The 14,694-nt window shown below is 39.7% G+C and overlaps 1 protein-coding gene across 4 annotated transcripts in view; it reads right to left on the bottom strand.

The window, feature by feature from the left end:
* Positions 1 to 1,527: 1,527 nt before the first annotated feature.
* Positions 1,528 to 14,694, bottom strand: part of SLC12A4 (solute carrier family 12 member 4) — a 40,654-nt gene continuing 27,487 nt past the window's right edge. For 2 of the 4 annotated variants that reach the window (XM_017741029.1, XM_017741027.1), the window contains exons 11-25: positions 13,651 to 13,708; positions 12,814 to 12,988; positions 12,309 to 12,427; positions 11,734 to 11,832; positions 11,302 to 11,421; positions 10,459 to 10,563; positions 9,303 to 9,471; positions 8,034 to 8,229; positions 7,180 to 7,349; positions 6,871 to 7,002; positions 6,667 to 6,774; positions 5,808 to 5,992; positions 5,052 to 5,066; positions 2,999 to 3,132; positions 1,528 to 2,684 (exon numbers count right to left, since the gene is read on the bottom strand). In XM_017741029.1, coding sequence (XP_017596518.1) covers positions 2,593 to 2,684; positions 2,999 to 3,132; positions 5,052 to 5,066; positions 5,808 to 5,992; positions 6,667 to 6,774; positions 6,871 to 7,002; positions 7,180 to 7,349; positions 8,034 to 8,229; positions 9,303 to 9,471; positions 10,459 to 10,563; positions 11,302 to 11,421; positions 11,734 to 11,832; positions 12,309 to 12,427; positions 12,814 to 12,988; positions 13,651 to 13,708 — 1,877 coding nt within the window. In that variant the 3' untranslated portion in view covers positions 1,528 to 2,592. The remainder of the gene's footprint in view (positions 2,685 to 2,998; positions 3,133 to 5,051; positions 5,067 to 5,807; positions 5,993 to 6,666; positions 6,775 to 6,870; positions 7,003 to 7,179; positions 7,350 to 8,033; positions 8,230 to 9,302; positions 9,472 to 10,458; positions 10,564 to 11,301; positions 11,422 to 11,733; positions 11,833 to 12,308; positions 12,428 to 12,813; positions 12,989 to 13,650; positions 13,709 to 14,694) is intronic. The other 2 variants (XM_017741028.1, XM_017741030.1) reach the window with 1 other exon arrangement.

Below are 14,694 nucleotides of genomic sequence, written 5' to 3'. Positions count from 1 at the left end.
GTGCAATTCTCTATACCAACTGGTGGAGTTTAAGTCAACTCTGTCATATTGTATTTTAGTTGCTATGTTCTCATCTCCTTACCAAAAAGGGTTCTAGCATAGGGACAAGAATGGAAGATGACCATTCAGGTACCATCACAGAAGATGACTCAGAAAGAAATTACCTTTTTTTCAGTGATCTTTTCTTACACAACCTTTTCCATGCCACTTCGTTTTCAGTGCTGTGAACAAGCAGTCTCAGAGGAACTTCTTATGAACCTTCTTCTGGATGTAGTGAACACTTACATAATTGGAACCTATAAAATCCTTAGGGTCCACACAGTGCTGAATTAGGGTGGAGGTTTTTAATCCCCATAGCATATAATCACCTCTGAGAACCTAAGGTGCTGTATCTGTAAAGAGATTCACTTGGTTGCTTTGATGTTAAAATTTGTAATACAGGTCACTTGGGTCAGGTAACAGATGGCACTGAAATCCTTTTGTGAGGTGGAGTCATCATCCAATTGCATATAATTTCGTAAGGAGTATTTATTTCTCAGAGTGCTTGAATGAGATCACAGTTGGTAAAAGTCTGAGGAACAAAAGATTTCATAAACTTTTTGTATTACTCCTATAAAAGAATGTTTGCAAATAGGTGTTAATTATCAAAATTGCTGTACACTTGCACCCATTACTCAGTGGTCTGAAGATGTAAAAATAATCTGTACAAATAGCACAGTATTTGCAAATAAGAAAGCTTTAGTCTTTCCACTGGTTTGAAAGCGTGGGTGACATTAATTTTGGCTTTCAAAACCAAAAAAGCAAAGACTGCTGTTAAAATAAAAAAATACCCGAGAGAGAGCACACCCCAGAGGTATTTCCTGGCTGTTGTCTTGAAGGGATCTTGGCACAGATTAATACCATCCTGTTCCCATCAGGTGTGTCCTTTACAGAGAGAACAAACAGGCTTTAACTATAAAACTCCTATGAACAGCATTTTTTTATTAAGTTATTAAAGATAAAAGCCTGGATAGTTTCTCAGATCGGCATCTCTCAGACAAATTGGTCGCATTGTGAGCAGTGGAACACCCAGGAGTATCACCGCAGCAGGGCTCACAGAACTAACACATCACCTAGCAAGAGCACATGGGACAGAAATGTGTCAATCCCTACCTTTCTTCCAGTTCCACAAATGCATCCCTGGGACGTTAGTTCACACCTGTCCATGGCATGGGATCACCACTCCCCCAGACAGCCAGAAATCATGAGGGGGTACCAGCTTGTCTTCAATAGTCTACAGGTGCAGAACTCTGCATGGCTGTTGGTTCTGGCAGTGCCCCCAGAGGCTTTACTCCCTCAGACACATACCCAAGCTGCTCTGAAGTCTGAGGTGGCAGCTCCCCTGTGCAGGACTTGTGCCACCTGGGTGAGCACCAACACGGCCCCAGCCCCTTGGCCCTCGCCTGGTGGGTCCAGTGGTGCCAATGTCATGCCAGGGCAGAGGCTCCTCCTGCACAATCCACCCTCACACACAGAACAGAGAGCAGGTTCAAAGTGTATGCAACATTTTATTGAAAAAATACGAATGTTCTGTACATAAAGTACAACTTAATGGGCTTGATAAAATCTCCAGAGACTTATTGGTTAATATAGGTCTTCTTGTCTTCTTTTCCCTCTAAGGGCATAAAGCATACAATGAAGCAGCAGGTCCCCTGTACTTGGGCAAGTGCAATCCCATCGCTGTGCGTGCAGCATAGCACCTGGCTCTACACGGGACTCCAACATGCTCAATGTACTTTTGATGGATGGTCTGCAAGAAATTTAAAGCATGGAAGAACTGCACAGGACTGGTCCTTCAATCCACTGGGGATTCAGAATTTATTGTGAGATCTCTGTTCTCCTAAAGTCTGCATCTGCATATCCAATACTTCTGACAAATAAATACAAAAATAAATAGGGATCTGGCCTCACAGAACCTGAAGTCTCAGAAGCAACAAAACTTATAGCAAGCTACATACATAATTTCAACTATATCAACATAATTTATTTAAATCTCTATCAATAAATGTATTAAAAGTATAAATTCTTACCCAATACTGAGAGTTTAGTTCTGGAAATAAACCCAGAAAAGGAAAGCTTTTTCAGTCCTCTCACAATTTAGTGTGCTCTTAGAAAATGCTTTATAGCTGAACAGCAGAACCTAGCTGCTATATAATGCACTTCTATCCCCCCAAACCTAATATAAAAAGCTTTTTAGATCTTTTTACAGTAACTGGCTTTCATGTCCTAACTTTACATACAGTTACTAAAAATACTGCACATAGCAGTGCTGACTAAAGATAGGTTTAGTGTTAAAACTACATGCACAAATGCTGGGGTACCAAAGCAGAAACTGAATAATGTGGCAGCTTCACAATTAATTTACGTTGCTAATTGGATGGTGTAACAAATACTGCAATCCCAAAAGATATGTATGTTGCGAATGGAAAAACAATGAACAGGACTGGATGAGGAGAAAGTTAGGCAAAAAACCTTTTTTTCTTCTCCTTTTAAAACTGGAATGTCCGTTATGGCCAAGAAGGTAAATGTAGAGCAGGGTTAGGAGCTTCTAAATCAGGAGTAAATGGTGATGACTTCTCGGCCGCCGCCTCTAACAAGTAATACCCTCTCCAGACCCTCAGTCAAGACTTCGAGAAACTCCATGTCTGTTTCAGTAAAGTCAAGGACAAAAAGCATCAATACCAAAATACAAAGGGATTAGAGCCGGGCCAGCTCACAGCCCTCAGCTGTGGTCTCACTTAGGGGCATAGTGCAAGTATCCCTCTAAGTATCAAAACACTGAGTTTGTGGGACTTTTTCCTTTAAGCAATTACTACCTTACAGCCACAAGCCAATACCCTCTACCCAGGGGACGCTTTGTCACATGTTACAGCTCAACAGCACTGGTGGCAAAATGAATTTAAGAGAACAGATTAAAGGAAAACCTTCTGTGTGGCCCAGGCCTTGGCTGAAAGGATACAGTTTTCATCTCCATCAGTATTCTTTGGAGGACCAGGCATGTTGAGGAGCACAAGTCTGGCATCATGGGATCTATTTACAATGACTTCATTTAGCTTCACTGCTGTGTGCATCCTTCGGACATTAGACTGGTTCCTGTAGAAGAAGCACATTCACACTTGCTGTTAGAAACGTGCCTCTGAACACTGAATTATTAAAAAGGTCCTTAAAAGCATACTCTAATCTCCTAAATACCCTGTTAAATGTCAACACAGTAATTTTTTTCAAACTTTGTGATGAAGATACCAAAGAGATTTCCCAGACTTATTCACGTACAGCTAGTCCATTGGTTTTAAGATCTCTGGAGTCTTCAGTTTAGAAAGTTACAATGCTCTTCAAAAAGCATATTTGATAAAGATGATTTAGTGTTGCATAAGAAATTGAAACACAGAGGGGATGTGCTCTTTGACCAGGCACACTCATGACTGCAGGGCCTTCCCTCAGGGCAGCCCTGCCCAGACCCCTCATGCCCATGGCAGCACAGGCCATGCAACTCTCCAAACTCAGAACCACAAAACTCTCTCTCAAAGACATGGGAACCAAGCAGGAGACTGGCACCATCGTGCTCAGCCCACACTTCCCAGGAGTGCACTTCCCCCTTGGTGTTGAACAGCAGTTGGCATCTCCAGAGAAAGCCTGGTTTGCTACAGATGGCAATCACATGATTCCTGGAAGTACAGGAAGGCGGCCTAACAGGCTGAATGTATGGGGCTTTTCTGGAGTGTAATAAGGGTGTTAACCTCTCCTTCAGGACACTAATCAACCTCTCTGCCTGGCTATTTACAAGAAACACTTTTACCCAGGTGTCTTTAAAATCTCAATCACACTTCCAAACTTAAGTAGCCACTTAGTTCAAAAGTTAGGGGAGAAAAGGGAATAGGTGCAGCATAATCTCGTAAGCCTCCGCTCCATAAGAATCCAGGCTAAGAGAGGTAAAAGCATTAATTATTTGGAATATATTAACAAAAAATAACATCAATTCATGCAGGAAGAAAACTCAAAAGTAACCTTTAGGGATTTCAAGCCAGGGAATGTTTCCTTCTTACAGGAAATCCACCATTATTTTTGGTAACAGAAAAGGAAATAAAATACAGAAATAAACTTATCAAAAGGAGAATATATTTACACTTTTGAGGCCTTTCCGCTTGGGTTTTTGTCTTCATTTTAATATATTAATATAAGTGTTAGTAGAAGAAAATGAAATATGAATCTGTGGTTTCATTGATTCAGCTTTGCATGACTATGAGTGAAACTCTTCAGTAACCTTGCTGCTCTTCTGAATATTCAGATTTGCAAAGAAATAATTTATATACACAGAGAAAAGAAGATGCAGTGGGAAAAATAATGTTTATTATGCTAACAGAATAATTTACCCACTGTGAACTACCTCTCTGTTACTTCATATTCTTACATAATTTGGAGCAAGGACACCCTCTGTCTTCACCACATGAGCTTCAGAAAGCCAGGGACAACACTGAGGCCAGATTATGTTTACAGGAAGTGAGGAAAAAACCAGCAGCAGGAAGATAACAGTTGTTAGCTATGTATAGTTTTGGAAAGGGTATTAAAAACTCAAGGTTTGGTTTTCTCTAAAGTGATATTTAAAATTGGCATCTCCCCAGTGATTTGAAGGTGTAGGCTACAAGAAAGGGCTTGTTTAGTGCCCAGAACCTGCCAGAAATAACATCCAGCAGTGTTGTGAAATGAGAGCTTCTCTAAATGAGTAATGTTTCCCCCTGCTTGTGTCATACTCTGCTTAAGAAAATAGGTTCAGACTGTAATTGTTTTCTATCCTTAGTTCTCGTCAGGACAACTCTTGTAGTTTGTTATATCCTATTTATAATGATACTTAGCTTAAGTAGCTAATCCTGCTCCCTTTAAAACATTGCTAAGAGTGCTCAACTCTAGTGCCTTTCCTTCTATCAGTACACATAGTTTTCCTGCTTTTAGTTGAGAAAATTAAGTCTTTCCTCTCAACCATCTTAATGTACTTCTAATTTAAATAACAAACTTACAAGATCTCCCACCCTCTGAAAGCATGGAAGAGGAAAAAGTACAGGTAGTTAACACCAAATTCAACAGAATTTCTACAGCATGATTCAGCCTAAAACAGATTTGAATTCTGATTTACCAGGAAGAAAAATCTGGAACTTGGCCAAGTATGCAAAACTGACTGACTGAGCTCTTCATGTGAGATGGAGGACATCAAAGAAGTCACAGGAGATTCACACAGTTTTACACAAAGCCAAAATAGACCTTTACTTCTCACTCTTCAGGGGGCACACTCGTGGTAGTACTACAGCTGTTGTTACGTCAGAGCTCCTGCAGCAGCAAGTCTGTCTCAGAGAGTTTATCACACACAGATGCTATTCCAAGTCATTCACCACCATCTCCATAGCTTCTTCCTTTATGTGTTAAACATCCACACTACACACTAGATAGTGAAATGATCATATTTTTTAAGAAGTTCTGATTAGATCAGTGAAATTATCAGTGTGTTCTACTGATGCGTTTGGAAGACAGGACGGAAGTTGTTACAGGATTTTAACAGCTCCAATTTAGAATTTGACTATACCAAGTGAAATATTGAGGGAAGTGTGCACATTTGATTGGTTAGAGATTTCTGGGAAGGCTAACTGCTGTCTTTTCATTGCCAGGTCTCAGTGTTTATAGCACAAGTCCAAACCAAGGATTAGGAAACAGCAGATAACAAAAGCACAGCACATGTAGACTTTCAGGAGATGCAAAGTGTAGACTTAGACAAGACTCACGGCTTAATGCTGATGAGATCTCTAAAGCTTCCCACAGCACTGCCTCGGTTCCGCTTCTCAGCTTCACATTTCTCTTTTGTCCAGGTCATCTGGATGTTCTCAGGAACAGGGTCTCCCTCATCTTCTTCATCTGAGTAGAGGCTCTCCAGACGTGCTATTGAATGTCTGTCCTTTACAAGCTGAGCCTGGAGGGGACATGAGTGACAAGGTGAATTCAGAGACTCTTTTATGCTCTCTGGTTCTCTTTAAGCAATTATAGACTTTTTGTTCCATTGTATCTTTTATTTTGCTCAGTCAGTTAAGCCTCCAGGAGAGCTCTGATACCAGGCATTTGCTCTAGCTGAAAGTCTTACATACCAAACTGACTTTCAACAGTTTTGATGAGTGTAAGCCAAGCAGAATTTGGACTGACAAAGGCCTGTATCTATACAAGAAAAAAAAGTCAGTCTCATTCACATCATGATATGGTCAGAAACAACAGACAAGACCGACCCAAAATCGACAACTAAAAAAAAAAAAACCTTGACAAACACATGCAGAAAAGATGGATCATCTTCCATAGCTACATGTCATAGACATTTTTCATAGCCATGTGTCCTATAAGTCCAAACAGGAATGACATCTTCAGTAGGAGAACAGGATATGTTATAAATTGAGACAAATACCGGATATCCCAGATAAAGAAAAAATAAGAACTACATGTAATTTTGGGAAACAAAAAAAGCTACACTACAAGTATTTCCTTACATCTTTAGAACACAGGAGTTAAATTTAAGCAGCAGCTACATAACACACTGCTAGGAAGGCACATTGTGTCATTCCCCTCAGCAGCCCATAGAGAGCAACCAAAATTACGTACCTCCCTTTCCCTCTCAGTTTTTGTCAGCCTCATTTGCCTCAGCATCTGAGATCTCTGCTCCATCATAAGAGTTCTCTCATAAGTATATGCTGAGATATCACTATTGTGCTGCAGAAATAAGGACAAATATTGTGCTTGTAATCAAGTCATAACCAAACATCACCACGTGCATAATAAAGTGAAAAATGGGCTCAATTCCCTTACCATTTCTACAACTTCTACCTCTGCCTCTATTCGGAGTTGATAGAGGAAAGTAGCCAAATCCTTCTTCATCTGGATGCTGTTATCATCCATCTGAGCTACAGTAAAAATTCTCATTTTGCATTTTCTCCAAACCTGGTGAGGGAACACAAACTCTCAGCTATTTGAACCAATAACACTTTGCTCTACAAAACAGAAACCTAGCAACATGTCCACTCTCATTTATTAATACAGGCTCTACAACTGGACCTTATTTCCTTAAACTAAAGCATGCAGAAGTAGGTGGGGGACATTCTCTGTGTAGCTGCTTACTTTGTGCTGTTTGAGAAGAAAAGGAAGCAACATCAACATGCCTCCATCATGCACAATCCACCACACATCAATGTTGCCTTCGTTGTAACGCTCATGGTTGCTGGGGTAGAAAGACACATTTTTGGGAACTAGCAGAGCCAGATGAGCTGCTGTTGTGCAGCGAACAGTACCTGCCCAGGAGGGGAAGAACACAGTTACTTCCAATCCTGCAAGAATCATCTATGGTTAGAAAAATGCTGCTCACTGAGAAAATGTCAGCAAACCATAAAAGTCATCACTTAAGTAAAGGAAAGTATGTACAGCAAGGCTTGCACAGACAGATCAGTCCAAATGACAAAGCCATGATAAAGCAGACTCGCAGGAACACAAGCCCTATTTCACATTCAAAAGAAAAGCAGCAACCTTCAAAGTTAAGTATGAGGAGACAGCATCTGCTCTGTTCTAATTTGATTAAGCAACTGGACCACAGTAGAAGAAGAGAGATAGAGGCAAGGAGAGTGTTATCCACTAGTGAAGGATAGGTTAGAGCCAGTGACAAAACAGAGATTATCTAGGAAACGAATTATAGTTTGCCATAAAACCAGCATTTTTTAACCATTTGTAGTTAGACATATGAGTTTTAGCTGCTAGATTAATCTTTGAAGATCTTTCTTAGGTCTTTTACCTACAGGAAGTGGTATTTCAAACAGAGCAGTTTTGTGAGAAAATACCTACTTCTCCATCAATACTAGAAAAAAAAAGACAAACTCAAAACCAATCTTACAAGGATTCTGTTAAAATCCCCTGTGTGTACCATGTGTGTAATAAACATCTCTGTTCACACTGTCTGATCACAAAGAATCATTAAAGCTCACCTATAAATGTCTTCCAAGACCTTGGATCTTCACTCTGTCTCCACCCATAGGGCCACCCCAAAACCACAGTGTTGTGCTTCATGCCACCAAGTCCACACGACTGGATCAAGTGAGCAATTCCTTCTCGAACTTTATTGGCTACAACTACTTGACAAAATCCTTTAACCTTCTCAATTTCCATCATATTCTTAATAGTCTGCAAGACAGACAAGGAAAAAAAATCTCAGTTTTCCGTTCCAAAAGGAACTCCTAATATTTCTCTGTCATGAGATTACAATGTAAATTCCTGGTTCACATGTCCATAGGTAAAGCACATTACAATGCAAAGTTCTGCTCATCAGATTTCCTTAATAAAACAAAACAGAAAACACCCATTTGTTTAAAACACAATTGCCTTCCAAACATAATCATTTCTAACAGATTAAAGTAAGGGGTTTTTTTCGTTTGTGCTATCATCTCTTATTCATAGCAGTATATAGTGATATCCGGATTACTATTTCACTTTCCATTTTCTAATCCTATAACACTCACCTTTTTAAACCCAAGGCCAATTGACTTCATTTGGATTTCCAGTTTTAGATTTCCATGTTACATGCTGTGTTATATTAAATTTACAAATATAAGCACCAAATCCCACATACCTATCAAGTATACCTCTTATTTGTTTAAAAACTAAATAAACTTGATCAACACATAGCCCATGAATTAGTTTTCCTTTTGTAACAACTTTCCTACAGAAAAAGCCTCTGTGGAAGAAAACAAATATGCTGATGCTATACATATGTAAACATGGCTATGATGTTATGTTTACACAATGAGGAAGATTAAGTATTTTATTGAAAAATTTTCAGGACCATCCTTCAATGCTTTTTGTAATAAATTTATCAACACACTGAAAAAAATCACATTTGCTAAGTTTGACAGTTACTGAAATGCTACTTGGAATGTTCAGAAAACTAAATAGCCCTCTTCCTTCCAATAAGCAGCATACAGAAACTTCCACAGTAATTATTTCCCATAAATGAAGACAGTTTTCTGCAGTAAGGCTGTTTACAAACATTGTGAGCATTGATCTTGCATTCCCAAAGGCACAACTGGCAGCTGAAACATGTATGCAAGTCCTTTACTGAACAGCTGTAGCACTGCTCAACTTGTCCTGTGTTTCACACAAGCCTTAATAAGATGCTTTTTCCCATGTATGATTAGGAAACAAAATTTCACAATACCTGCCCAACCACCCCTTTCTACTTCAGGACTTAGGACACTGACCTGCTCAGCAGCCTGGGCTTCTCCATAAGTTTCCAAGAAATTCCCTTGGATGACTGATCCTATGATAGTCAAACCTTTACCAGCTTTCAGCTGGGATGCAAATGTTAACAGTCTGGGGTATTTTACATGCAAATCTTCATCAAGTTTCAGAAGCACCAGCAACTGAGGCCTGGAGAAAATAAAAAAGACAATGTATCTTTTAACTAAGGCTTTCACAATAACACATGTAAAAAACTGCCTCTCATCAGTTATATTGTGCTTGAATATTAACTTGGAAACGTTCTTTTTGTATCTGACACATTTGAGAGGTTTTACTTAATGTTTTGTTTCTCTTGGTTAAACACAGATATGAAACTGTGGGAACTCTGCTGCTGCATTGTGCTGACAGTAATAAAATCTGCTGATATACTCAGTTTAAGAGGCTTGTATTAGTGTTTTATTTACAGGCGTGTTTTTCAAAGCTCTTTTAAGTACTTTTGGAGCATACATAGTGTTCATACTGTAAGACTGTTCTCCCAGATCTGTCTGGATACCTGTGCCAAGAAAATACCTGTATTCTGTATCCAGAAACCTGGCACATGGAAAACACGAAAATATTTTCATCTAAACACAGATCCCACCTTCCTTCTGTTCTTTAAGGTATTGCTACACAATCAATCGAATCCTCTTCTGTCTGGCTGAGCAAGTATAAAAAGATCTATAAAACTCTGTCTTTGGTGGATTCCAAGTCCTCTTGTTCAGAGCCCAAGGGCTGTGCCATGCCCAACCAAGAGGAGGGTTCTTGCCCACTTAATCTGTTCTCAACACCAAGAAGGGATGACATCAGAAGGAACAATGCTGGCCACTGTTCATTTCCTGGCCTCTACTCCTCTGTACTCACGGACTTCCAGTTTCCCCAGGTTCCAATTCTGAATTCACCACTTTGGAGTCCAGTTAAAGATCCAAGGGGCACTAAAGGTCTTTCCATATAGGATCCACACAGCAGGGCTTGGTAGTGACAGGACAGCCTACTGCAAACTCAACACTTCTTTTTTAAGTATTCTAGGCATATAAATTCATTCACACAGACCAAAAGCATCTTGTTTGGAGTCCAGTTAAGTTCCTTTAGTGTAAGCAGATAACCATGAAAGTAATTTCATTAGTCCAAGATGAGTACCTCCAGTTCTTTGTGTGTGGAGGGCCCTCCTCCAGTCTGAGTAAGGCGTATCTCGCTGCGCTGAGTGACAGGCCCCGGATGCCATCACCCCACTCCTTCTCTGCACTGTGAAGAACAAACAGTTCAGCCAACATAGGGCTCCATGAGCACTTAATTTTACATTTACAGTCAGGCTGTAGAGATTTGAGCACCTTGCAATGAGTTTAATAATGTGACACATAGCATGTATTGCATCTACATTTATAACTTGTACATGAATGTCTGTGTCACAGATCACATGAGAAAAATGCAAATGTTTCAGTAAAACATATGTGATGACATCACCATTCCAGGCTTAATTTGTAATCAACACTACAGAGAAGGCTTCCCAAGCATATACAAACATCTGGCATTTCAACACCCAATTTAGTTATTAGGCCAAATTAAGTTACAAAGCTACACTACAGCCTGACTCCCATCCAGTGTTAATCTTCAGCAATCCAATCAGCAGATTCAACTTTTCAAGGACTGTTCTAGACAGACCTTTGCACCAGAAAAATTGGAATGGTTGGCATCAGCTGTTCTGAAGTAATCATGTGCAGTATACAGCAGATAAGATCCCAACCAATTTTCTACTTCCTGTGATTCGTTTCACCTAACAGCTTTAGAAGCTTAACAAGAAAGTACTTTGGGGCTTTTGTTTAGCAATGACACAGTAAAATAATGAGAACAAAAATGATCTAACAAGGAAAGCCCTTCAAGTCATCTCTGGACAGTTTCTTTTCCAAATGTGAACAATCAATATAATTCATTAAAAATAGATCCAGCCTCCTTCTTACCCTTTCTTATCCAGTTAATACTTACCCTTGGTATTCGATGTACTTGTAAATCATGCCAGCAATAAGCATAGCTACCAAAGCATAATACCAAGATGAAATGAACATCAGTGCCAGGCAAATACTCATGCCTAAAAACGAAAGGGCCCTAAAACAAAAAGCAAAGATATTAGTAAGTAGTGGGGCAGAAAAGCTTAAAAACAAGCCAGTTACACTCCTGCTCTTTTTTCTTTAAGCTGTCTATTCTGAACTGGCAGTGAAAGTAAAGCCTCCAATGGATCTCCCCAGTTCCATCAGTTTTAGTATCCTGTTGTTAAAATGAAACTCGTGCCATGACATATCTGAGTCTGGCTCTTGTGTACAGCTGATAACCAGAGAAATAAAAGATGCCCCCTGCCCTCACGGAGAAGGTTCTCAAGTGCAGATTGCAGGCTCAGTGAGGTGCCAGCCTTTCACTCACCAGTGGTAGTATTTAAAGCGAGGCCGCCAGTTCGGAGTTCGCAGAAGTGTCTGGACTGCACATGCAAGGTTAACAAAGAGGTAACACATCAAGAAAAACCTGCAAAACAAAAGTGCAAAACCTTTTAGCATGCACATTTATAGATCCTGGCATATATTATTATTACATGATTGATTTCAAGTCAAAATCCCACTGCCCTGTCACATGTGCCTATCCCTCTGATTTTTTTTAGCCTGAACTATCAGCATCAAGTAGCTAGAACAATTTTTTCATTGGAGCAAGTCAGATCTGTTCACAACATAATGCCGTCTTTGTTCTGTGATTAAAATGTTTTCCCAAAAAAAATAAAAAGATAATAAAAACGTGCCTATTCGCAGAATACTCCAGAGCAGAAACAAACAGATTTATATGTAGAGCCTGAAGTCAGAGGATTCATAGAAATTACAGAAGTGGAACTCAGGCTCCAGGAATTTGCTTTACTGGTTTAAGATATGGTTCCGAAAGACAATCAAACTAGCAAAACTCAAGAGTATTTCTATTCCACCCCCCAAGACAGCAACCAGCCTGTTTCTTACATTGAGAGAATTGGAGCCACCATGTCAAGTGAAGCAATAAGGATTCCCAGCTCAGCAATTAATGCTGTTAACAGAAGAGCCCACGTCGGTTCACCATTCGCTTTTCCATGACCAAAGATCTGAAGAAACAGAGACATTAAGCATATCTTCCAGGTATTTAACAAGGTTGAAATGGGAAAAAAGCAAATTACATTTTTTAAAGTCAATAGTAATTCTCCTACATACTTCTCCTTCTCTAGAGGAAGGAGTCAAATTATTCTAATGGCTTTCTGTGCTTCACAGAATTAGATGTTCAACTTCTTGATAAAATTACCACATAAGTCTAGTTAAAAATCCTTGAAAGTATTCCTTGTTTTCAACAAAAGAAAAAAAAAATCAAAATAAAAAATATTGCCCTTCACTTCAGTGCTGGGCAAACTGGGGAGAATAAATCTGATTTCCGAGAGCACGAAGTCAGATAGCTGGCTAGGCAGTATGAGCAGAAAGCCTTTTAAGGCGTACGAACCCAGAGGAAAGGGATGATGTTGTCCTTGGCTATGGCCTGCAGCAGCCGGGGGGCCCCGGTGAGGCTCTGCAAACCCGCCCCACAGGTGGAGAAGAAGGACCCTATGACGATGACCCACGGCGAGGGCCACGACAGGGTGCCCACCACCAAGTTCTTGTTCACCGCGTCGCCGTACCTGCAGGCAGGAGCACACCCAGGCATTCATATTCTAAGGACTATTTTGAGACTCATGTTTGGGGTTTTTGGGTGAGTTTTAACATGTCATTTATACACTGTTATTAGTAATACCATATTTTTCATATACTACACTATATTATTAATAATACTATATTATGTTCTTAACTAGGAGACACAGGAAGTAGCAAACAATCTGAGTTACTTCTGATATACAGATAGAAAGTGTCTGTAGCTTGATTTCAACAATTCAAAAACTTTCTTTCATTATATGTATTTTAAAATTCTTGTATTACTATCACAGCATTATTTCTCACTATCAGCAAAAAAATGCGAGAATTAAGACATGGGATGGAAAATCTGAAGGTGCCATGCCAGAAAATATCAGATTGAATACAAGAAGTTTCCAAAAACACTGTTTACAATTTACATACAAATATGGTTTAAAAGGCACCCAGAGGTAAAAATTAAAAACCAACCAACCAACTAAAACACCCACACAAAAAACAAACCAAAACAACAAAAAAACCCACCCCAAAACAAAACAAAAAAACCAACAAGGGAAGGAGTGGGGCATGCAGACAAGATGGGCAAGAACACACCTACACTACAAAAAAAAAAAAAAAGAAAAACAAAGGAGAGCATTAAAGCAGTAAAACTTACTTATCTCTCAGGACAACACCTTCTATGCAGGCTCCAAATAATAACACACAACTGAAGTCTGGAGGACGGAGCATGCTAAGGAAGCAGAATTTATTTAGGCAGACAAAAGTATTGTGTAAAGGACAGTATGTGCCTCCATCCCGTGGCATTTGCACTCCAGCACCTCCACAAGTATGTGGTAAAGCTGGCAAGTAGATTAATGTCTCATGCTCACATATACCTTCTAATGTTACAGAGAAAAAGTTCTTCTAAGTTTCAGTTTTTAGAAAAGACAGATTTAAATGTTATGATAAAGGAGACAAAATCAAATGAAGCATTTTTACACTAAAATGTCAATTTAATCTTCTGCTAGTACAGAAGCTGATGTTAAAAATCTTTCTTTTCTCTCTCCTTCTCCTGTGTCTGAAGATATTTTGAACATATGGCAAACCATTACTTTGCACACTCCTTTTTTTGTAGTCTCAGCTGGCATTTACATCACCAGTAAGTCTTTGGCTATCAGGTTTGTTATTAAAATGTACTGCCTTCTGCATTGGGGAGTACAAGACACCTCAAGCTTTTTGGATCTGGCATTCCAGTGATGTTTTTGATTTTGTAAATTAAGTTCATACAAATGGTTAAATCTTGAATTCTACCCCTGAAATGCAACTATAAGTTACAAACTGCAACAAAAGGAGAAACATTGCTCCTAGAAGTGACAGTGTCAGCCTCCCCCAGGGTGGCGTATGAACATGGACACATTCAGTTACCCACTGAGTGAGGCCCGAGCTGCCAGTGGAGCTGGGGGTTATTGGCTGTGACCTGTGTTAATATTTATTATGTCCACAGGAAATGCTGACTTCTTGGTACAGGGTCAGTTCCCAAAGTGACAGCTGGGAAAGGCTGTGCTCCTAAAGAGCTGAGACAAGCGAGCTGGGATCCTGATTTACAGCTTGGCAAGTTTTGGGAAAAAAACAGGAATGAAACAGCAGAATTTGCAGGAGAGTCACCATCTTGGCCAGCTGCCCTTGGGGTGAGTCTGATTCAGAAAGCTCTTTTGACTTT

Source organism: Corvus brachyrhynchos, unplaced genomic scaffold (genome assembly GCF_000691975.1).
Source record: "Corvus brachyrhynchos isolate BGI_N302 unplaced genomic scaffold, ASM69197v1 scaffold26, whole genome shotgun sequence".
Taxonomy (NCBI): Eukaryota; Metazoa; Chordata; class Aves; order Passeriformes; family Corvidae; genus Corvus; species Corvus brachyrhynchos.
Note: the sequence above shows the minus strand (reverse complement) of the source record. Positions and strands in the feature narration are given on the sequence as shown.